This window comes from Protopterus annectens, chromosome 12.part0, assembly GCF_019279795.1.
Source record: "Protopterus annectens isolate FY-2018-M chromosome 12.part0, PAN1.0, whole genome shotgun sequence".
NCBI classification, from domain to species: domain Eukaryota; kingdom Metazoa; phylum Chordata; order Ceratodontiformes; family Protopteridae; genus Protopterus; species Protopterus annectens.
In genome coordinates this window covers 933,819,312-933,841,641 of record NC_056746.1, presented here as the reverse complement: position 1 = coordinate 933,841,641, position 22,330 = coordinate 933,819,312, and the positions used below count along the sequence as shown (strand labels likewise).

The window sequence follows — 22,330 nt, the reverse complement described above, 5'->3', positions numbered from 1 at the left end:
CAGGTCCCATGGATGCTGTGTTCTTGGCTTTGGAGAGTGTGTTTTTTACCTGTGCAACCATGATTACAGGAACTTTGCATTCTTCAGGTATAGAGATGGGCCCTTTAGGGGATGAGAGAGGGGTAAAGTTAGCACTGAACCTATTTGCCAGGATGTTGGCAATATCAGTTGGTTCTGTATATTTAGTGCCACTGTACTGTAACTCAGAGCAGATCTGAGTATTGCCATTGAGATTCTTGACATAGCTGTAGAATGCTTTGTGGTTGTCTTTAGAATCAGTGGCGATTTTTTTTTCGTAACTAGCTTTGGATGATTTTATGAGGGATCTCAGCTTCTTACTGAGGCTGACCACAGAGTTCCTCCAATCATGGGATTTTGCCCTTTTTTGCAACAGTTTCTTCTGTTGTAGGGTTTGTTTATGGTAGGGGACCACCAGATTGGCTTCCTTTTTTTGGAGGATAGAATCTTGGTTCTGTTAGGGATTGCATAATCCATGCACTCGTGTAAGTGCTTATAAAGTGCAATTGTACAGGATTCAGCAGTCGTACCTCTATTGTCTGTCAGTATGGGTGTTGTGAAGTTTGCCACTTCTGTCTTAAGAAGCGTGAAGTTGGCTTTGGAGAAATTTTTTACTGTGGTTTTCCTAATGGGCGGTGGCGGTGGGATGTGGATGTCTAGGGTGATTTGCTTGTAGTCGGATCTGACCAATGAGGAATTGACCTCTGGTGTGGAACACCGGTTTCCCATGTTGGTAATGACCAGGTCTAGGATATTGATGCTCCTGGTGAGGGTGTGGATAAGTTGATCCAAGGCATTGGAATTTATGAATTCCAGAAAATGTTGAGCACAAGAGTTGGTACATGAGTAGTTTTCCCAATTAATGGTGGGGTAGTTGAAATCGCCCATTATTAGGGTGTTAGATTGTACCCTAATATTTTCCAGTGTATCAAGAAATGAAGAGTGGGAATCCTGGGGCATGGTGGGGGATCTGTATCAAGCTACAATTTGTATTGCGGTCTTGCCCATAGTTAGTTGTACTTGGATAATCTCAGATGCATTATGCTGAGCAACTAGCCTGGAGGTGTGGATATCCTTAATGAATATGGACTCGCCTCTGCCTTTAGTGCTTCAGTCCAGGTTAGGTGGCTGAAAGGTGTGGTATGAATTATAGCCTGGTAATGCAGGAGTGCTCTCTGGAGCCTTGAACCAGGTCTCTGTCACTGCAGATATCGATGTTCTCCATTTTAAGGAGTGCCTCAAGTGACTGCATTTTGAGGTTTAGACTTCTAGCATTAAGTAGCATTACCCTCAGATTTTCCTTTCTTGTACCTGTTACAGTGATGAATTTGTCATTTGAATCTTGCCTAAAAAAGGCACTATTGGGGTGGCAAGAGCCTTAGCCAGTATCCAGAATCCCAAGTGCGACAGGTGCAGGCCATCTCTGACAAAGCATCGTGGTTTATCGATCATGTCATCCCAGGCAGACAGATACTGGATCCCCTTAGAATGACACTAGAAGCTTAGCCAATTGATGAAGTCAATCATTTTGTCCTTGTACTGTGGTATCATTCTGGGTGATGGCAGTATGCTACTCATGGCTAGGGTCATACCTGCCTGGGCTACAAGATCGGACAGCTCCTCCATGTCTCTTTCATGTAGTCCAGTTTGTTTGAGAATTAACTGGTTGTCAGTAAACATGAGACAGTTTCTGCATTATCTCAGGATGCCTATAATCACCAAGCTGGTAACACAGATAAAGGAAAAGTTCATATCCATGACAACATACCCCCTTTTTATTAGTTAGACAGTTGGAGTGAGAATATAAAACAATGTCAAGAGTATTCAGTTTGCAACTCTGGGGACAGCACTTGTCACTGCAAACTAGTTGTCCTGTGTGCAACTAGATATTAGGGAAATATAAATGGTGTTTTTACAGGAAAAATGTCAGTCAACTCAAGGTGTCTGTGGCTATACAAGGCACTGAAAAAACATTTCAGGGGAAACTAATAAGAACAGCTTGATTTATGGATTAATTATTTAAGTAAATATTCTGAAGCTAGAAGCAAATTTAGCAGCACTTACTGAAAATAAAGAATTAACTGGTCAAGAATAATAAAAAGAGGGGAGTCACCTGACTGGCTACTGCCTGGCTACTACTAGTGTTGGTCTCACCACACCTTCACTCTGCTGACATACAATGCTCCTTTGCCTTTTTTCTTACTAGAAGCAAAACAGTAGCACCAATCCCAAGATGAGAAACAGGCCAAAGCCTGTTTGGTGATACACAGTCCTGTCCCAGATTATGCAAGAGTCTGTAGGCTTGTTGTAGCTTTTTCCTGGTAGAGGCCTTGAATAGCAACTGGACCAATCAGGAATGTCAAGCACAGACACTCACTGCTCAACCAGAAACAGTCAGGAATCAATGCACTCTACTCCTTCTCTCATCAGGACCAAAATCTAACCACAAATTCCAAGCTGACACATATGAGGCAGTTATTAGGCTTTCTGGTGATCAGTAGTCTGCAGGAAATAATGTCTCTATGCTTCTCTCACCAGGAGGAAACTGTTCTGTACAAACAATATAATAGCTTCCCAGGAGGTGACAACCTTTCCAGTTGCAAAATCATTCACAATGGTAATGAACAGATCTCTTTTAAAGAAGACATTTTATCTGAGTTATGGAAAAGTGAGTCCATAATGCATGTCTTCCAAACAGAAGATGCTATAAGACTTAGTAATATCTGTTGCACCTGTCTCATTCTGCCACTTGATAACTTCTTCTTCTTCTTTCGGCTTTTCCCTGTTAGGGGTTGCCACAGCGGATCATCTGTCCGCTCATGATTGGCAGTGGAGTTTTATGGTGTCAAGTTGCCAGCCAGGCGCCCAACCTTCCACAGAAGGCATACACACTCACACCTAGAGCCAATTTAGAGTGTCCAATCTACCTACTGCATGTCTTTGGGATGTGGGAGGAAACCAGAGCACCCAGAGGAAACCCACACGACCACAGGGAGGACATGCAGACTCCGCACACAAGGCACCCCAGCCGAGAATCGAACTGGAGAACCTCTTGATGTGAGGTGACAACACTAACCGCTGCACCACCATGGCCGCCCCCATTCTGCCACTTGATATAATCCTGGAAAATCTACTGCATGTACAAATCTCCAGTTACACAGAGAAGCAGGAACTGCTAACTGCGCTGTGTACAGTGGCTTCTGTATAGGACAGTGAACAAAACTATGCCAATAAAAAGCACTGATATCATCCTGGGATACATAACTAATGCACTGATCACATGCTACTGGACAATCAGGCAGTACAAACCGCTGGATCAACCTGTATTTCTCAGTGTGGATATGGTCAGTCTTGTAAGACATATGCCATTCATTGTGGCAAATAGCCCAGATCACAATATTTACAGATAATACACAGCAGTCATGTGGATGCAGTACAATGACTTAGTACTCAATGACTCAACGGTTTCCTAGACATACTGCATGTGATAAGAGCACCAACCTCCATTAAAGGTTGGGGGCTAGCATAATGCTTACGGTGTTTATCTTATAGACACAATGTACAGGGTCTGATTATCATCTTTGAGAGAAATTAGCTAGGATTAAAATGTTGCGCAAGGGCAGCTATCATATTTATTACCTTTTGGGATTGGGGTTAGCATAATAGCTAAGGAGCTTACCTCACAGACAAGAGGTACAGGGTTTGAATCCCACTAATGGAAATTGGCTAGGTTTAAAATGGCCCACAAAGGCAGCTAGCCTAGTACTTACCTATTATGATTGGGGGTTGGTGGTATAATGGTTAAGGAGCTTATCTCATAGACAAGAGGTACAGGGTTTGATTCCCATTAAGGGAAAATTGATTAGGCTTAAAATAGTCTACGAGGGCTTATGGATCATTTTTACATATGTGAAATGAGTGCCTTTGAACTCCCTAGTATTTACTACAATTAAAATGAAACAGTTTTGTTCACAAGGTACTACAAGTGTTAGACTGATGCATGGCACCACCTCAGCCCTTCATACTCTAGGCTATGCTACTGCTTAGTGTAAGTTAGCACGTGCACATTAATATTAGTTGGGTCTTTCTCCCCTTGCTGTTACTATGTCCCAGACTCAGCTAGACTAATCCCCTTCCTCACATGCTGTTGGAGGTACTTAAATTAAAAAAATAAATAAATAACACAATAATAAATAAAACCACACCAACTGTTTTCTTCCGTTTTTCATTTACCAGTCCCACATTTTTTCTGTACTACTTTTGCTTCCTCCCACTTTGATATCTTATTGGACACTGTATGCCAAAGGGGAAAAAAGAAACTTTGACTAAAGTGATGCAACCTTATAAATCATAAGCATTAGGGGCTAAATCGATATTTTGTGATTGATTATCTCAGCTTCACAACTTAGTCTAAAAATCATCCTGTGGTACAACCAAAACTGACAGTTAAGAGGCATCATTATGGTCTCCTGACTCCTGCCAGGGTTTAAAAAACATAACCTGTTGCAATTTGGACCCTGGTCACAGCATTCAGATTCTCACTGTGCCATGTACAACCTCCTGACATTGACTGTCGTGGTACTGCAGCCATTACCTTCTAATATTCAAAGTCTCTACCCTTTCAGCTCAGTACCTCCCACAGCAATCTAGACAAAGAATTATGGAACTTTTGCGGCTTCAAAGGCTCTGTGATTTGTTGTTGTCTATATCACAATGAGTGGTCTCAAACAGCAAGGCTGGAGAGTTTGAACACTAGAATCAAACATTGTGTGGCAATTTCTTTACAGGGTACTGCTCTCCTTTAAATAGGGGCACTTTTTTCTTAACGAGAAGAGAGAGAAAAAATAAAGAATTGGAAATGTGCCCCTGGCCAAGTGGCACCCGAGGCAGATACCTGAATTACCTCTGCCTAAAGATGACAACGATTATAGCTATCACTTGTAGAGTTCCATGTTGATGTTGCAGTACTGTTGAATATCTTACCATCTGCAAACTGTATTAACCATAGCTTGCAAATATGTTTGGGGAAAGGCAAGATGTGGGAAGGAGCAATGTGCTGTATTATGGCCTTGATTTTTTGGCAGTCACTATCGGTAGATATCCACTTGTGAGAAGTGAGGTCCAAGTATAGGCAAGAAGAATATTTCATTTTATTTTCTGTAACTGCACATCCATTGTTGGTGATGTGGTATTGTTAAACTGTTTCTCAATCCATTGCCACATTTTCCACTATTATGTCATTTCTCCATTTTTGCCTAATGTGATACTACCACTACAGAGGAAGACAGCATTCAGCTTTGAAAGGTGCATTTTTATACATATGTATATATATATATATATATATATATATATATATATATATATATATGTGTGTGTGTGCGTGTGTGTGTGTGTATAGAGAGAGGAAGAGAGAGCTTAGCTTCACATTTATTATGGCAGGTAGGCAAATCATAGCAGTCTGAATGTATAGACATTTTTACCAGCTATGTCTCTGATGTATTGGCTGTACCAAACAGTAATTCATGAGCATAACCATGACAACAGTAATTGCTCCATTTTGATGTTTTAAGATTATCTGGATAATTGTAATTGCATTTTTCTTTAATTTTAAATGTTGGTTTAACTTGTTTAAAAGAAGGAGAACATAATGTCTTATTCCGAAAGGGTTTAATTTTTTGAGGTAATGTAATTTTACATGCAAAGTTCCACTGGAGGTGTAATACACATCTTCACAAAAAAAAAAAAAAAAAAAAGGTTTCTAGAATTGTCCATTTTATCACTCAAGTACAGTTATTTAATAAGTAATACCCAGAATGGCAGTCTGTCAAATCTACATGCTATCCATATCTCTCAAAAGTCCAGATTTTTGCCTCATATTTTTGCTCTGTCCCTAATAAAATTTGTGGTTTTCTGGCAAATCATTGATGATTAAAGTCAGTAAATAATGACAGAGGTTTGAGTTTCAGATGTTGTATCCCTCAGAAAATACATGCTAATGTAACACCTTTTATTATAGCAACTTTTTAGGTTTATAAGAGCAATATTTAAAATTTCATTCTCCCTATTTTTGGTTCTTTGTTCTCACATTAGTTTTGGCTTTGTCCTGATTTCTTGTGCTAAAAGGTTGAGAGGTATGATACCATCACCTCAGTGGATCTGAGTACTCCTGAAAAAAGTAAAATTTCCCAGTGTTGTACATTTGATCACTAAAAGTACTGTGCCAGAATCATTAAAACTTGAAAAGAATAGGACTGATATGCAAAATAATTCACAGATATTTGTAATGTTCCTAGGACTGAATGTAACAATCGGTAATACAATGATGCAGGCCAACATCGGAGAGAATGTATCTCTTCAATGTCACTTCACACTCAAGGAAAACACACCCGAAAGCTGGCTGAAAACATTATTTTTACAGTGGAATCGGAAAGATGAAGTTATGTCTGTATACAGCATTGAAAACGGCATGCCGAATTTCGAACATCAAGCAATAGCTTACAAAAACAAGGTGATATTTGATGAGAAGCAACTACCTCATGGGAAGGCGACTCTGGTGCTCACAAATGTTCAGGTGAATCATGAAGGAATTTATCAGTGCTATGTACAGCTTTCTATAATGGAAGAGGGAGAGGCCCAACTGCATCTCAGTCTAGTTGGTAAGTAATAACTGTGGGATGTGCAAATGGACTAAAATTACCTGCTTGTCTTAACTTTTTTTCAGTACTGGTAAAAGATGGACCCGCATACATGCATAGTACTGCCTTCTTTTTATCCTCAGAAGAAGGCACATCACAAAGAAGATATAGTGAAGCCTTGTTTATACTCTGTGATATATTTCATGCATATAAATGCTGTAATGACATTACTGTCGAGCGTTATCATTCATTAGCCTGCAGACAAAGAGTCAATGTAAGGAGTGTACATTGAAGCCTTTTTCCATATTCTAAAATATATTTACTGCTGGCAAAATACGAGGGACAGATATATCTCTATAGTCTTTCTTTTCACAGCAACAAAAGATCTATCCAAAAGATAGGACACACAATTCTTCACTACTTTTGGTTTTGTATCTCTAATAGCATACAGTAAAGCATTCAGATTAGTACGGTGCAGTCTTTTGCCTTTACCTGCAGGTGCAGTCAGATAGTAAAAAGGGTTAAGTGGGGCACAGCATACTGTAACATACTGAGTGCGTAGAAGGCTGACATTGTAGGATAATACAGTCTACCTGTCCATTAGCACAAATAAAATGATAGGTATAGCACAATACCGTTTAGAGATAGTTAAGTACCTTATGATGGGGAAAGGTGAGGGTCTGACAACACCAGAAGTGGAAACCCTTTGTTTATGATAGAGACTAGTGCAATTTGCATTTTCAATATTTCATTCTATTTTCATTTCTAAGAAATAAATGCAAATAAATTTACAACTATCTGATGATTGTTATTGCTCATATGCTTGCACCATGTATATCTAAAATATATTACACATTGCCTAGCACTACACACAGCTGTAAGCAGACTGCAAATGATTCAGCACCCAAGTTCTATAATCAGATCAAAGATAATGTATTATTACAGATTATCAGTGTAGTTTATAGGAATGTCACAAGTCACATACTTTTTTATGCTTCTAACTTTACAGAAGAATGCATATTTGAGATATAATTACACGGGTCCCTATTGGATCACTAAAGTTTCAAAACTTCGAATGTCATACGGCTGAGACCATAGATAGAAGTTTTAAAACTTCAAACATTTTGAATGGAGATCACGGTACAGAGCGGAATGAGAAATTTACAGTTTTCCTCACTCTAGTGCGATCTTGAAGTTGACATATTTAATTAGCAGGGAGTGTGGGGGGTGCAGGGGGCTTGGGCTTGCTCCCTCCAAAAATGTAAAAAAAGAAATTTATTTTTATTATTTTTTTTTTTTATTTTAGTTTTGAAGTTTTCAAAACTTTAGTCATATGGTCTCGGACATATGATGTTTGAAGTTTTAAAACTTCAGTGAGCCGATAGGGACCCAATTACACAGCAAGAGAAGATCCAGTTGGCAAACTGAGTTCCACTGCCTTAGCCTGGGCATACAGAGGCATACTGATAGCTCTAGTTATGTTTATTGCTTATATAATTATTTTATGCACTTGGGAAGCTTGGTTGGCTGTATATCTTAATGGCTAGAGTGTTGAGTTATAAATGTGCCATCATCATCATCCCACCAACAATTGACTGATTAGTCATGAAGATCTGGGCTGTGGCCCCTCCTTCTTCCATCTGCTAAAGTGCTTCTATCTGGCTGGTCCTGCTGGTGGTACATGCTTGTCTCAAAGATTAAGCCATGCAAGTCTCAGTACAAATACACGGTACAGTGAATGGCTCATTAAATCAGTTATGTTTCCTTTTATAACTCCACCATTACTTGGATAAATATGGTAATTCTAGAGCCAATACATGCGGACCAGTGCTCATCTCCAGAGATGTATGCATTTATTAAACTAAAACCAATCCAGGTCTTAGCTCAACAGCTTTGGTGACTCTAGATAAACTCAGACCGATCACATGCCTTTGTGGCAGCAATGCAACATTTGGATTTCTGCCCTATCAGCTTTCAGTGGTACTATCTGTGCCTAGCATAGTGACCTCAGGTAATGGGGAATCAAGGTTCAATTCCAGATAGGGAGCCTTGGAAACAGCTACTACATCCAAGTATCCACTGGATTACCCACTCCCTACCTGAGGAAGTAATGATGAAAAATAATAATGCAGGACTGGTTTAAGACCCTGTAATTGGAATGTATACACTTTAAATCCATTAACTAGGATATATCAGAGGACAAGTCTGGTGTCAACAGCTGCAGTAATTGCAGCTTCATTAGCATATATAAAAGCTGCTGCAGTTAAAAAGCTCATAGATGGATCTTGGGATGAGGCTGGAGGTCCACCACAAGGTGAGCTACCGCCTGTCCTAGTACCTGCATCTTGGTGCTCTCTCAGTGTTCTTAAGTGAGTGTCCCAGGGGCCTGATGCATTTACTTTGAAAAAAAAGTTAGAGTGTTCAAAGCAGGCTTGTTATTAGAATACTTCAGATATATAGAATGAAATAAGACTCTGGTTCTGTTTTGGTGACTTTTGGAATTAGGGCCATGATTAAGAGGGACAGCTTTGGTATTTGTACTGTGCCGCTAGAGGTGAACTTCTTGGACCACAGCAAGGCAAACAAAAGTGAAAACATTTGTCAAGGATGTTTTCATTAATCAAGAATGAAAGTTGGAAGTTTGAAGACAATCAGATAATCTTGTAGTTCCAAACATAAATGATGCCATCTGGTGACATTATTCCCATGACCTCCTGGAAACTTCCAGGAAACCAAAATCATTTAGGTTCTGGGGGATTATGATTACAAAGCTGAAACTTAAAACAATTTATGGCAGGACACCACCAAGAATGGAGCTTGCAGCTTAATTTGACTCAACACAAGAGACCTCACTCAGTCTGGTGGGGTCTGAATGGACAGATGATAAAATTAGCAAGCAAAGGAGAATACTATTGTTGGAACTGAATTCCACCTCAAGTCCCGGTGAGTACCTTCATGAGGTGGACCCTGTTATTACAAATCTCACCAAGGCGGCAGTGATATATAGACTGTATTTTATATAGCATATATCATGTAGAAAAGTAGGTTAAAAATTAAAAAAGGCAGCTGGAGGCACAAGTTCCAGGATAAAAAAGTGTCCAGTCATGGTAGGTGCACTAGTGCTATGATTGGAAAAAATGACAGCACAGAATCTTCAAGATATGGAAACATTCCTACAATGGGGCTAGACCCAGCTCATGGGGAGGATGGCCCTCCTGCTGTACAAGGTAGTAGTAGTCCACAAAAAAAAAACACATAAAAACTGGCAGGCCTAAATAGTGCCATAAAGATAATAGAGTGAACTATTGAGGAGAAGAAATAAATTAGTTATTGCTACTATTATACAAGAAGCCCGGAATTTCTGGATGGCAGATATTCAAAAGAATTAAGAGGGAAATTAGAGGAAAGAAAAATGCACAAGAAAAACTTTCAAAAGCTTCAAATGCAAATTTGTGATCATTGATACAACAGATTCATGTGGATTCTTGAAAAACATTATGTAGTCCAGGAAACCTTGGGCCATTTGGAAAAAGAAGCGACTGAGGAAGAGAGAGAAATATAAAGAAAAAAAAATAGATATTTTTGAAAGTTATAAAAAAGAAAAATGGACATGGGGAAGGAAAAGAGATCTGATGTGGTGTAATATTTAAACAAAGGAAAAGGCCAAACTAATCAATACAAAAAAGCAGCTCCAAAGATATCTGAAGAAAAATACAAGCAAGGGCACCAAGATATGGACAATTTTACAGTACAAAAATATCAAAAAGGGGGAATGTAGAACAGAAGATTAGTAAAGTAGAAGTTAAACATGTAGAAGCTGAAGTTATGGAATACCTGTAAAGTGAAGGATTTACTGTAGAAAAACCAACTCTGGTAAAATTACAGCATGATGGAACAGTGTTTGTCTTTTCGGCCTTTCCCGGTTTGGGGTTGCCACAGCGGAACTCCGGTCCGCTAATGATTGGCAGTAGATTTTTATGGTGCTGAGTTGTCAGCCTGATGCCCAACCTTCAGTGAAGGCACGCCCATTCACGCATGTCTTTCGAACGCCACTCGACCGTGGGGAGGACATGCAGACTCCACACCCCAAATTAAGGAGAAACAGGTAGAATGGGAAGCATCTGTTGAATTGCCAATTGAGGATACTCTGGAGTTTGCAGCAGGAAAACAGTACAAAAATTCAGTTGGAGTTCCACAGCAAGGGCAGGAACAGGAAATGCTGGCAAATCTGATGCAGTCTATGTTGTGGAATGATAGGCCAATACGTTCCCATATGAAACAGCAACAGATGATGCAGGATACGGCTGAAGAGAATATGTCACAAGATAATATTCTGGAACTTTCTGTAGAATATTCACAGGAAATAGAGAATAAAGAATGTGACCTCAGTGTAGAAGAAAAAGGGAAGCGATCATCTTCCTGCCTTTTTCATCGCTCACCATCCTCCCTCCATCTTCACCACAACTGCATCACAACTCGTAACCTAAAAAACTTCAACCCTCAAGCTTTCTCTGATTCACTAAAACATAAATTGGATCCCTGTAAAAACCCTCCCTCTTGACAACACTGTTTCATACTTCAATACTACATTCAATAACCTACTAGATAGCTTCACTCCAACCAGAACTAACAGAATCAAAACCAAATCCACCCCTTGGCTAACTAAAGCAACTATTGCACTCATGCATCTCCAAGACAAATCTTGGAAGCATTGCAAAAATCTAAAACACCTAACACCTTTACTGAATATAAGCAACTTCATAATAAAGTGAAAAAACAAATTGCTTCAGACTGAATGTCCTACTACTCCAAGCTTCAAAAACAATCAAAGATCCATCCCACAAAAATTTTGGAACAGTATATCTGCTCTCCTCTCTCAGGGCAAAAACGACAATCCCTGCCCTGACCCTAACTCTCCAGATAACATATTAGCTACCCAATTCAACTCCTTCTTTATTGATTCACTAGCCAAGCTCACCACATCATTCTCCAATAACACTTCTACTCCACCCTCATCCCACACCTTCAACTCTAGACCCACTGACATCAACACTACTCATCTCAACCCTTCACCATACAACCCATCTCTCTACACACCATAAAAAACTTCTACTAAAACTAAAACCATGCTCTCATGCCCCAGACAACCTTCCATCTAAAGTTCTCAAGCTAGCTGCCGATGGCATAGCACTTCACATCACCATACTTATCAACCATTCAGTCCAAGAATCCCATGTACCCCTCCTCTGGAAGAAAGCATTCATCATTCCCCTCCACAAAGGAGGCAACAATATTGAAATCCCCAACTTTCATGCTATAGCCATCCTGTCCCCTATCTCAAAAGTCCTTGAAAAATGCATACACTTGCAACTCCTTCCCTACCTCCTAGACAATCAACTTATTTCCCCTACTCAATATGGATTTAGACATGGGCATAGTACTACCACTGCCCTTCTGTCCTTCCTTGACATCATCAATTTATTGACACTTTGTGATTCAGAATTTCCATGTATTCTAGGTTTAATTGTTTCAGTTCTGCATTTGTGTTTATGTCCTTATTGTTTAGATTTTTTTTTAGTTCATCAATTTGTGATTGTATTTTCGATCGTGCACTATCCCATTCCTTTCCTTTGTTCAGGTACCAGGTTTTGATTTTACCAAAAATGTAAGATTTCAATGTATCCTAGACAATAACTTTAGAAGTACTATCGTTGTCATTTATGTCAAGAAATATCTTTATTTCTTTCAGCAGCCATTCCTTAAACCCGGTTAGTTTAACAATGTATGTTGGTATTCTTTGCCAATATACTAAATGAGAAGATTTCATGTTGATTTTAAAGCAAATAGCACTGTGGTCAGACATTGGACAGGAGCTAATGAAAACTTCCTGAATTTTAGAGAATAAATTATCAGTAACCAATACCTTATCAATATTAGTTTGCGTACCAAATTTGTATGAGTAATGTATGTATTTTAGGGATTTAGGTTCTATTTTTTCATAAATATCTCTTATATTTGAAAGAGTGATAAAATTATTCAATCTTTTAGCAGGTGCAGATATCTTAAAATTATCACATTTAGTAGCGTCACTTCTAGAAATAATACAGTTGAAACCTCCTGCATATATTATATCTCCTTTAGATTTAATTGAAAGTAAATCAAGATATTTATTCGCTGTTTCAGCACTGATACTGGGTATCCAATAAGTGTTGGCTAATATGATTAGTTTTTTTATTTATTTCTAGAATAATTAAGCAAAACATGCCATTTTTGTCTGAGTATGTGTCAATTATTTTAGGTACTGGTAATGTTTTCGTCCGTAATATCATGGTGCCTCTTCTTTTGGTCTGAAAGTGGGATTTTGCAAGTACTGAGTAGCCATTAAAAGACATCCTGTCTAAATCTTCTTCTATTATATAGTTTTCTTGCAAGAATGCAATATCTACTTTCTTAGTTTTCAAATATTTGGTTAAGCTTCCTCTCTTTATAGGGTTGTTGAGTCCATTCACATTTAAAGATATGCATTTATAAGAAAACGTTCCTATAGATTTTCTTAGATAGTAAAGATTTTGTTATGAACATAACATGTAAACTGAGCATAACTGTAAAACATTTAAAACTACTTACAACACCAAACATGGAATATTTAATTCCTGGTTTGACGAAAGACTCATCTAAACCATTTTCGTCTATCCTAAGAACAGTAATCTTTGTCTGTTATGTGCTACTACCATTACAATAACGGTACAGAATGTAATAAGAAGAGAAAAAAATAAATAAATAAAGGGCTACCCCTCAAAATTATTACTGACTTGAATAATAAAATATCAAAAAGTGTGTGATTAAGTTTAACAGATTATGTGTAGTAATTATGTATATTAAATGCAATTATCTTTGTGAAACTAAATACTAGATTTATCTTGAAACAAAGGACTTATGTGTATTACTACAGAAGTAGAAAAAATATTAATGCATTTAGGTTGCTTATGATTAGCTATGAGTCTAAACATTTTTCAGATATATTTAATAAAAAACTCAAAACTATCAACAATTTTAAATAAAAGCTATTAAGATTCCAAAGAAATAATTAAATTAGCCAGATCACTTATATCTATACTTGGCTCAGTAATCTGCATTTATGTGATGTTACTATTTTCTATCATTGGAAAAACAGAATGATATTAAGGAAGATAAATCTCTAAAGCTATACCTATTGGCAGTCTGTGGAATCAGCAGTTAACTTACTAATGTTTTGGGATGTGAAAAGAAACTAAAACACCTGGCAAAATCTCATGCAGGCACAAACAGGATACACAGACTCCACAATGAAAGTATCCCATGTGAGAGTGGGAAACAAAACACGCAACCAAGTGATATGAGACGCTACATTCTGCACAACTGTGCCATCCTTTTGCAATCATACATACAGTGAATGCTCTACAATCTGAGAAAAAAAAATTCTAAAAGAGAAAATCTGATAATACAGGTGCCACTAAGGTTTTTTCCAGTAAACTGGTGTATAACAAAAAGTTCTTCCTGCTGTAGCCAACAACCAATGACTATTCTTGTAAGTAAAAGACCAGGTTAAGTAATAGGAGAATGCATATGTAGTTCACCTAGAACTGTGTTAGAGTCTTGTGGTCTCGATTCCATGAAAAAAGAAGTACATATATAAACAAAGCACACACAAGTTTTATATATTTCTGCTCTCTCTCATTTTCCACCTCTGTTAAACAATATCAATAGAATATTAGTTTTGGTTAAGTAATATTTTGCTTCTCATTTATAAATACATGTACAGTAAACTACTAGGAATATTAACTCAGCAGTATTACACAGAGGAGGTTGTTGGTACAATATTCGCTAGATAGCTACATACATAACTGCAGGTCTACTAACTGATAAAATGCTATTAACCAGATTTATTTGAGAGAGGTGTCTTCATATTACCATATTATTACTCTAACAGCTGATTTATGAGTGCAAGCAGTGTAGGTGATCATAGTACTTTTGTATGTACATTGAACTACATTATAAAGGAATGACTGAAATCACTTTGACTCCTTTTTAACCCCCATGTGGCAAACTAACAGATCAAGTAATGTTTATGCAATTCTAGGTAATTGTGATATAAACATATGTCTATAAATATATATTTGCATTCGCATATCTTTGACTATACTTAGAAAGTTGTGTTGTTCCAGTAATTAATACTATGCATATACTTTATCTGAAAAATATAACTAAATAAGGACCATAACCTTTTGGTAGTTTATACATCTTGTCTTCTTTAATTTGAACATAAACGTGCATCTATTAAGCTAGAAATCACAATAGCTATCAAAAAACTAGTAAGTAACTCTCTCTGTAAATTAATGAGAACTGGTACTTTTTCACAGAAAATACTTAGATAAGAACCCTGATCCCTGATATTTTAGAAACATATGCATCTTACTTTCATCAAGCTGGACATACAGGTAGATCAGTTAAACTGAAGAAAAAACAATAATTGTCAAAAAAACAAATAAGCAACTCTCTCTGTATATTAATGAAAACTGGTTTCAGTTTTTTCATTAACTGGACACATAAAAGCCTTTCTGCAGGGCTATCTTTAAACTTCAGATACATGCTTGTTTAAGTAACCGCATTATTATAATTGATTGTAACACAAAATATGAATTTTAGCAAGATCGAGATTTAACTACTATAAAAAAAACATTGTCTATAACAATATTCAGTGTTTAGCACTTACATAGAGGAAATCTTTTCATTTTTTTAATAGTCCTCTTGTTTCGATGATTCTGTGGCATTAACTTCCTTGTTCTCGTCACATAACATCATCTAGATGCACTAGGAGGTCATAGGTCACCCTGCACGTCTATTTGCGCTGTTACAGTGATGGAATCAACATGCAAGCAAGCAGGGAGAGTTCTAGGCTTGAGAAACTGTTCTTTTGAAGCTTTTTGAAATTTCGGTGGCAGAATGCAGCACAAAGATATTTTAAACAAGTAGTTTATATTAAAAACATTGTATGGCTCTCATGCATAACAAAAAACAGGCAGAAAGAGTTAATTAAATAATACAGTAAAATATTCAAAATACTTCTATTTAAACAAGTAAATCTGTGCATTTTAAAACCCTCCTTCCCATTCCACTCCCCTCAGTTTTAACAGACTTTATTAGTGTAACATTAGCACTATTTGCTTATTAAATAAAGACATTTCTGACATCTATCTCCTATTGATTAATAGACCCTAAAGTCTGTGTAAAATGTCTATATGATCTCAACAGAAGCATACATTGTATAGAAATCATACTATAACTTTATGTAATGGGTATGGTGTTTTAATAGTACTAAGTGCATGTGGGGATAGTGTGTATCATTTGTATACTGTGTGGAATTGCTATTTCAGGGCTATTATCTGTTGCTAACTACATCCGTGAGATTAATAGAAAAGTGCAGACGGATAAGAAAGAAAGATATCAATACGCGCTGCTAGCAGTGATATGTTACAGTCGATATAATGCATAGCCTCCATAATAAATGTTTGTTGTAAAGTGTTTATAATGCTGCAATTTATTTTTAAATAAACATTTAAACAAGTTTGTTTATATTAAAATAATTTGAAAATATATATATATATTATTATGCTAAATAAAATGAAGAGAATGAAAGATAAAGGAAGAAAGAAGGGGAGAGCAGAAGTGAGAAATAGAAAAAAGTAATATAGAAGAAAGTAAGCTTGACTATTTGTATATAGTAAATAAGTAAGAAACTTTGTACCTTAAGGTTTCATTTGTTTCAGGGGTTTTCAGAAGTATTGTTTGTTAGGAAATTTTGAGAGTGATGGTTTTCTAAGCTATTTACCCTTAAGCTTTTTACTAGATTTGTCAACTGTAGTTATTTTGCCATTGATAGCTTGTCTTTTCAGACTGGGCAAGGAGAGGTCCATTTCTCCTACTTTCTCAAGCAGATTACTTTTCCTCACAAAGGCTGATGCTTCTTCAAGAGTACTGAATATTTTATAACTATCCGAAAGGGTAATTTTGATTTTGGCTGGAAACATAATCTGGGCTTTAATGTTAGTATTTTTAAGCCTTTAATAAGTGGGACACACATTTTTCTCTTTGTGATTACTGTGGAAGTGTAATCATTGTCAAATCTTATATTTTTCCCATCGACTTGGACTGGCTTTCCTGACCAAGCAGCTCTTAGTACTAAGTCTTTGTCTTGTATAGATAGGAATTTTAAAATGATGGAACTCACAGAAGTTGAATTTTTTGATGCAGGTGTATATGACAGGGACCTGTGAGCTCTCTCGATTCTGAAAGATAAAGCTTCAGGGAGATTTAGTATATTTGGTAGCCATTCATTTAGAAAGAGACCATATTAGTTCCTTCCATTTTTTCTGGAACTCCACAGATCCTGTTGTTATTTCTTCTGGATCTACACTCCAGGTCTTCCACTTTTTCTAGTAACTGATTTTTTTGTTTTAGTAAAAAGTTTATCTGGTTATCATTTTTCATTTGTCTGCCATCTATTTCATGTACTGATTCTTCTATAGCTGCTATTTGGTCAGAGTGAGCAGTAATTATTTCCTTTAAGTCATCAATTTGTTTCTTACTTTCTTCATATTTTCTGTAATCTTCTCTAAATTATCCATTTTCATAGAAAGATCTTGAATGCTGGTAATTATTGTATGAAGTTCTTTTTTTATAGTGCTGTCTTGAAGAGAAGTCTTTGAGTAACTCATAACTGTTTCAGTCTGTAACTAGTGACAGAATGTCTGACAGTTAATATCTTGATAAATAACTAACAAAATTAAGATTTCTTCGGATAAAGTTGTTTACAATATCAAGATGAGTAGTTGTGAAAAAATTAAATATTTTTTGAGTTAAAATGGAAAAATCCTGTCAGAAAAAAATAATTTCAGGCAGAGCATCAAAAAAGTGCAGCTAACTCCTTGGCATCTTGGCCTCCTCATATAAAATATTTTGACGGTTGGCTTTACTCTGTTTTTATAACTCTGGCAGAGATTATTACTTTCACTTGTTAACTTTCCAATTCTATAGAAAGTATAAATAGCACAATATAAAATGTACCAGCTAAACATTTTCTAAAATGCATGAAAGGATTGTTTATTTATTGATTATTTATTTACATAGTTTAGTATTATTTCTTTGTCAGTATTTGGCAGAAGAGGATACCTTGTCTGATTTAAATAATTCCAGTATGACTCATTAATTAATGCTTTGTGGTTCAGAACAATTTTGCAATGATCTTATAATAAAACATCTTAGATAATATTTAAGTAGGTAAAATAATAGATGAATATTTTAGATAACATTTTGATAGATAAAATAACAGATGAATAGTTTATAACATTTGAATAATTCTTTAGTTTGCTCATTTTAATTCTGTGTATTTTAGATAACATAAACTGTCTGATGCTTTGAATCAAGCTGTAGTCCTTGGTATCTGAATGAAATCTCATTATATTGTCCATGTTGCATTTTCAGTTTAACTAAATCAAAACAAACAGATTAAAGTATGAACAGCTGCGTGGTAAACACTGAACATACACAAGCATCTATAGCAGTTGTCACGGTTTCGCACTCACAGACATCATCATTGCATTGCTGATGTATTGTAATGTAAAGGTAATATACGTACAGACAAACATTCTTTGAAATGGAAAATGCCAAGGATGGCTAAGGGTAGGGTGCGGGAATGTTAGTAGAGCAATGGGAACTACAGAAATAGATAGAAAATTGTATGGGGAGCTGCTGGCCAAAGCAGGAATGCAAAACACAATGGAGAAAGGGGTATGACAATAACTGAAAGGTGAATTATGTGAAACTCGCACAGGAATGGTGGGATACAGTAAAATAGCATGACATATCAACCGACAGCAGTCTTTATATCATCAGAGTTTGGTCAGTCTACCTGTACTACAGCGTGAATGTTGTTAAAAAAAAAGGAAAATATTCTACCCTGAGGGGATTTTACCTGTCAGCTCTGTCCACTTATATTATATCCTCAGTTTTTTAAAGAGGGGAGCCAGAGAAGGAGTCCCAGTAAAGGTATCAGCAAGCACATTTCAGGGAAATATTACACATCTGCAGACTGATAACAGGAAAACAAAGACAGACCTTATGGGTTTTGAACCTATGCCTTTATTCAGTGATATTCTCCTAAATGAGAAATTAGTGAGGTAAGCTATAGATGCACTAATATTGAAGCTGTTAGGAAAACACATATTAGGTTAATGTTACAGATTTTCAGACCGATACCAAGAAAGGAAAGAAGGGTTTCAAGTGCTTCAAACCCATGCCTTTGTTGGTGATGTTCACTATACCACTAATAAGGGTAGTCATGGCAGGAGTTGCACTGGAAGTGTCAGAAAAGCACATATAAGGGGAATGTTATACATTTACAGACTGAAAGCAAGAAAAGAAAACTATTCCTCAAGAGATTTGAACCAATGCCTTTATTTGCAATATTCTCGCTACATGTATTAGTAAGGGAAGCTATCTATGACAGGAGTCACACTGAAGTGTTGGGAAACACACATTTCCAGACTTCTTCTTTCAGCTTTTCCCAGTTGGGTGTCGCCACAGCAGTTCACCTGTCCACTGATGATTGGCAGTAGTGTTTTATGGTGTCGAGTTGCCAGCTTGGCACCCAACCTTACACAGAAGGCACACACATGCACGCACTCACACCTAGGGCCAATTTAGAGTGTCCAATCCACCTACAGCATGTCTTTGGGATGTGGGTGGAAACCGGAGCACCTGGAGGAAACCCACATGACCAGAGGGAGGACATGCAGATCCACACAGAAGGCACTCCAGCAGAGGATCGAACCAGAGAACCTCTTGCTGTGAGGCAGCAACACTAACTGCTACACTACTGCGGCCGCCCTAAACACACATTTCCAGACTGATCCAGACTGATAACAAGTAAATAAAGATAGGCCTCAATGGATTTGAACCTGTGTTTTTGTTAGTGATATTCTCTATAGCAGTGCATTAGCTAGGGAAGCAGCAGACAAACTCATAATGACTGTCAGGAAAACACATTTCAGGGGAATGTTACACATTTGCAGACTGAAAGCTGTAAACTGTCAAACTAACACAAAGTCTTGAGGGGATTAGAGCCTTCTATCCAGTGCACTGACCCTCTATAAATTACTTCATAAGGAAACTGAGCCATGGAAGCAGTTAGACTAAAGGCATAAGCTTTATCATATTTCTTGTCTGACAATTGCATTACAACAGCACTCAGCTCATTTGCATGACCTGTGGCAGCTGATACTACTTTACATAGGTCATGACATCTGTTAGAAATCAGTACTTTACATAGGTCATGACATTTGTTAGAATTCAGTACTTTACATAGGTCATGACATCTGTTAGAATTCAGTACTTTACATAGGTCATGACATCTGTTAGTATTCAGTACTTTACATGGGTTATAACATCTGTTAGAATTCAGTACTTTACATAGGTCATGACATCTGTTAGAATTCAGTACTTTACATAGGTCATGACATCTGTTATAATTCAGTGCTTTACATAGGTCATGACATCTGTTAGAATTCAGTACTTTACATAGGTTATAACATCTGTTAGAATTCAGTACTTTACATAGGTCATGACATCTGTTAGAATTCAGTACTTTACATAGGTTATGACATCTGTTAGAATTCAGTACTTTACATAGGTCATGACATCTGTTAGAATTCAGTACTTTACATAGGTCATGACATCTGTTAGAATTCAGTGCTTTACATAGGTCATGACATCTGTTAGAATTCAGTACTTTACATAGGTCATGACATCTGTTAGAATTCAGTACTTTACATAGGTTATAACATCTGTTAGAATTCAGTACTTTACATAGGTTATAACATCTGTTAGAATTCAGTACTTTACATAGGTCATGACATCTGTTAGAATTCAGTACTTTACATAGGTCATGACATCTGTTAGAATTCAGTACTTTACATAGGTCATGACATCTGTTAGAATTCAGTACTTTACATAGGTCATGACATCTGTTAGTATTCAGTACTTTACATAGGTTATAACATCTGTTAGAATTCCGTACTTTACATAGGTTATGACATCTGTTAGAATTCAGTACTTTACATAGGTCATGACATCTGTTAGAATTCAATACTTTACATAGGTCATGACATCTGTTAGAATTCAGTACTTTACATAGGTCATGACATCTGTTAATATTCAGTACTTTACATAGGTCATGACATCTGTTAGAATTCAGTATTGCTATCAGTATTGCTCTGTTGAGCTGTGGGACATTTCATTGGTTGTACATACTCATTATCAATGATTTCCATGACCCATCCCACACAGTGCAAAAACAAAAAGATGTGAGTTTGACTCTCTTTTTTATGCTTGTGTGTAGTGTGTTCTAGTTTGATTGAAGGGTGGAAATGGGATTATGAAATGAAATGAAAAGGGGAAGTAAGCAACAGGTAGAACAGAAGGTATAAATAAGAAATGAACAGGAGGGATGCGGGATAGAAGCAGATCTCTCAACTTCTTGGCTCAAGAATTCTGAACAAATCCAAAAATAATTGATGTTAGAAAGACCCCAAATCAGAGTTGTTCTTTACATATTGCTGATATTAATCTGGGAACTGATAAAATAAAAGGTTTGGAAATTATCATACATTCTCTGCAGGATATGAGGGGCAAAACTGAAATGGGTGTAATTATTTAATGTCTTTAATCCGCCGACATTTAGCTGGAAAGTACACATTTTCTGAAGAACATACCATGTACATTTTGTATAACAGTTAAGGTCTTTGCCTTCCATGCACAAGGTAAAAGGTTCTATTCTGACCTTTGGCCAATGCCTATGTGGAGTTTGCATACTTTCCCTGTGTTTCTGTGTGCTTCTGCCCACCTCCCAAAAGCATGCTGAATGTTTCCACCTCAAACTCACCTAGAGATGGAGTTTTGGGCAGTAGCACTGGCTCTTGTCTGTCAGGGGACCAACTGCTTTGGGCATCAGTGCATCAACTGTGTTGCACAATATCCTCTGATCACAGACTGTGTACCATATTAGGGCTGGTCACTTGACACTATAAAAATTGGCTCTAGGTGATTTGATATCATTGACTCATGTTGCCAAAACATGGGCATGGGTATTTGCGATGATAAGTGAGTTAAAGACTTGGCCTATTCTGACATACATCAGGGACCCATGTTAACAGTGGGAGGGTTCTATGTGCCCCTATTGGCCAGTGTGTGCCTGCCATATAAACCCAGCAGCCCAGGATTAATAAGCTACTGGCAAGACTGTGTCCATTTATCTGGCTTGGGTTTCCTGGGATAGCTGTGTTGAACAAAAACTGGACATAAATCCAATCAACCTGCCAAACATGAAATAAAGATTGCTACACTGAGTATAGGTTTACTGGCAGGACACAGGATAATGTGCATGTCATGATGGTATGGGGGAGGATGGGCATCCTCTGAATCAAAGAAGCAAGATGGAAGGGCAATGCAGCAAAGCTGCTTGACCTGGGATTCAAAGCCTACTGTTCAAGGGTGGAATACTAGAAATGGTGTGGGGCTTTGGGTGAGGGAGTGGCTTCATAAGACAGAAAAGGATGTCATCAGAAATAGTGACAGACTCATGA

At 37.2% G+C, this 22,330-nt stretch overlaps 1 protein-coding gene across 2 annotated transcripts in view; it reads left to right on the top strand.

The window, feature by feature from the left end:
* LOC122816887 (butyrophilin subfamily 2 member A2-like) overlaps positions 1 to 22,330 on the top strand; it is a 784,081-nt gene that overhangs the window by 623,585 nt on the left and 138,166 nt on the right. For both annotated transcript variants that reach the window (XM_044089960.1, XM_044089961.1), the window contains one exon: positions 6,312 to 6,674. In XM_044089960.1, the coding sequence (XP_043945895.1) occupies positions 6,312 to 6,674 (363 nt within the window). The remainder of the gene's footprint in view (positions 1 to 6,311; positions 6,675 to 22,330) is intronic.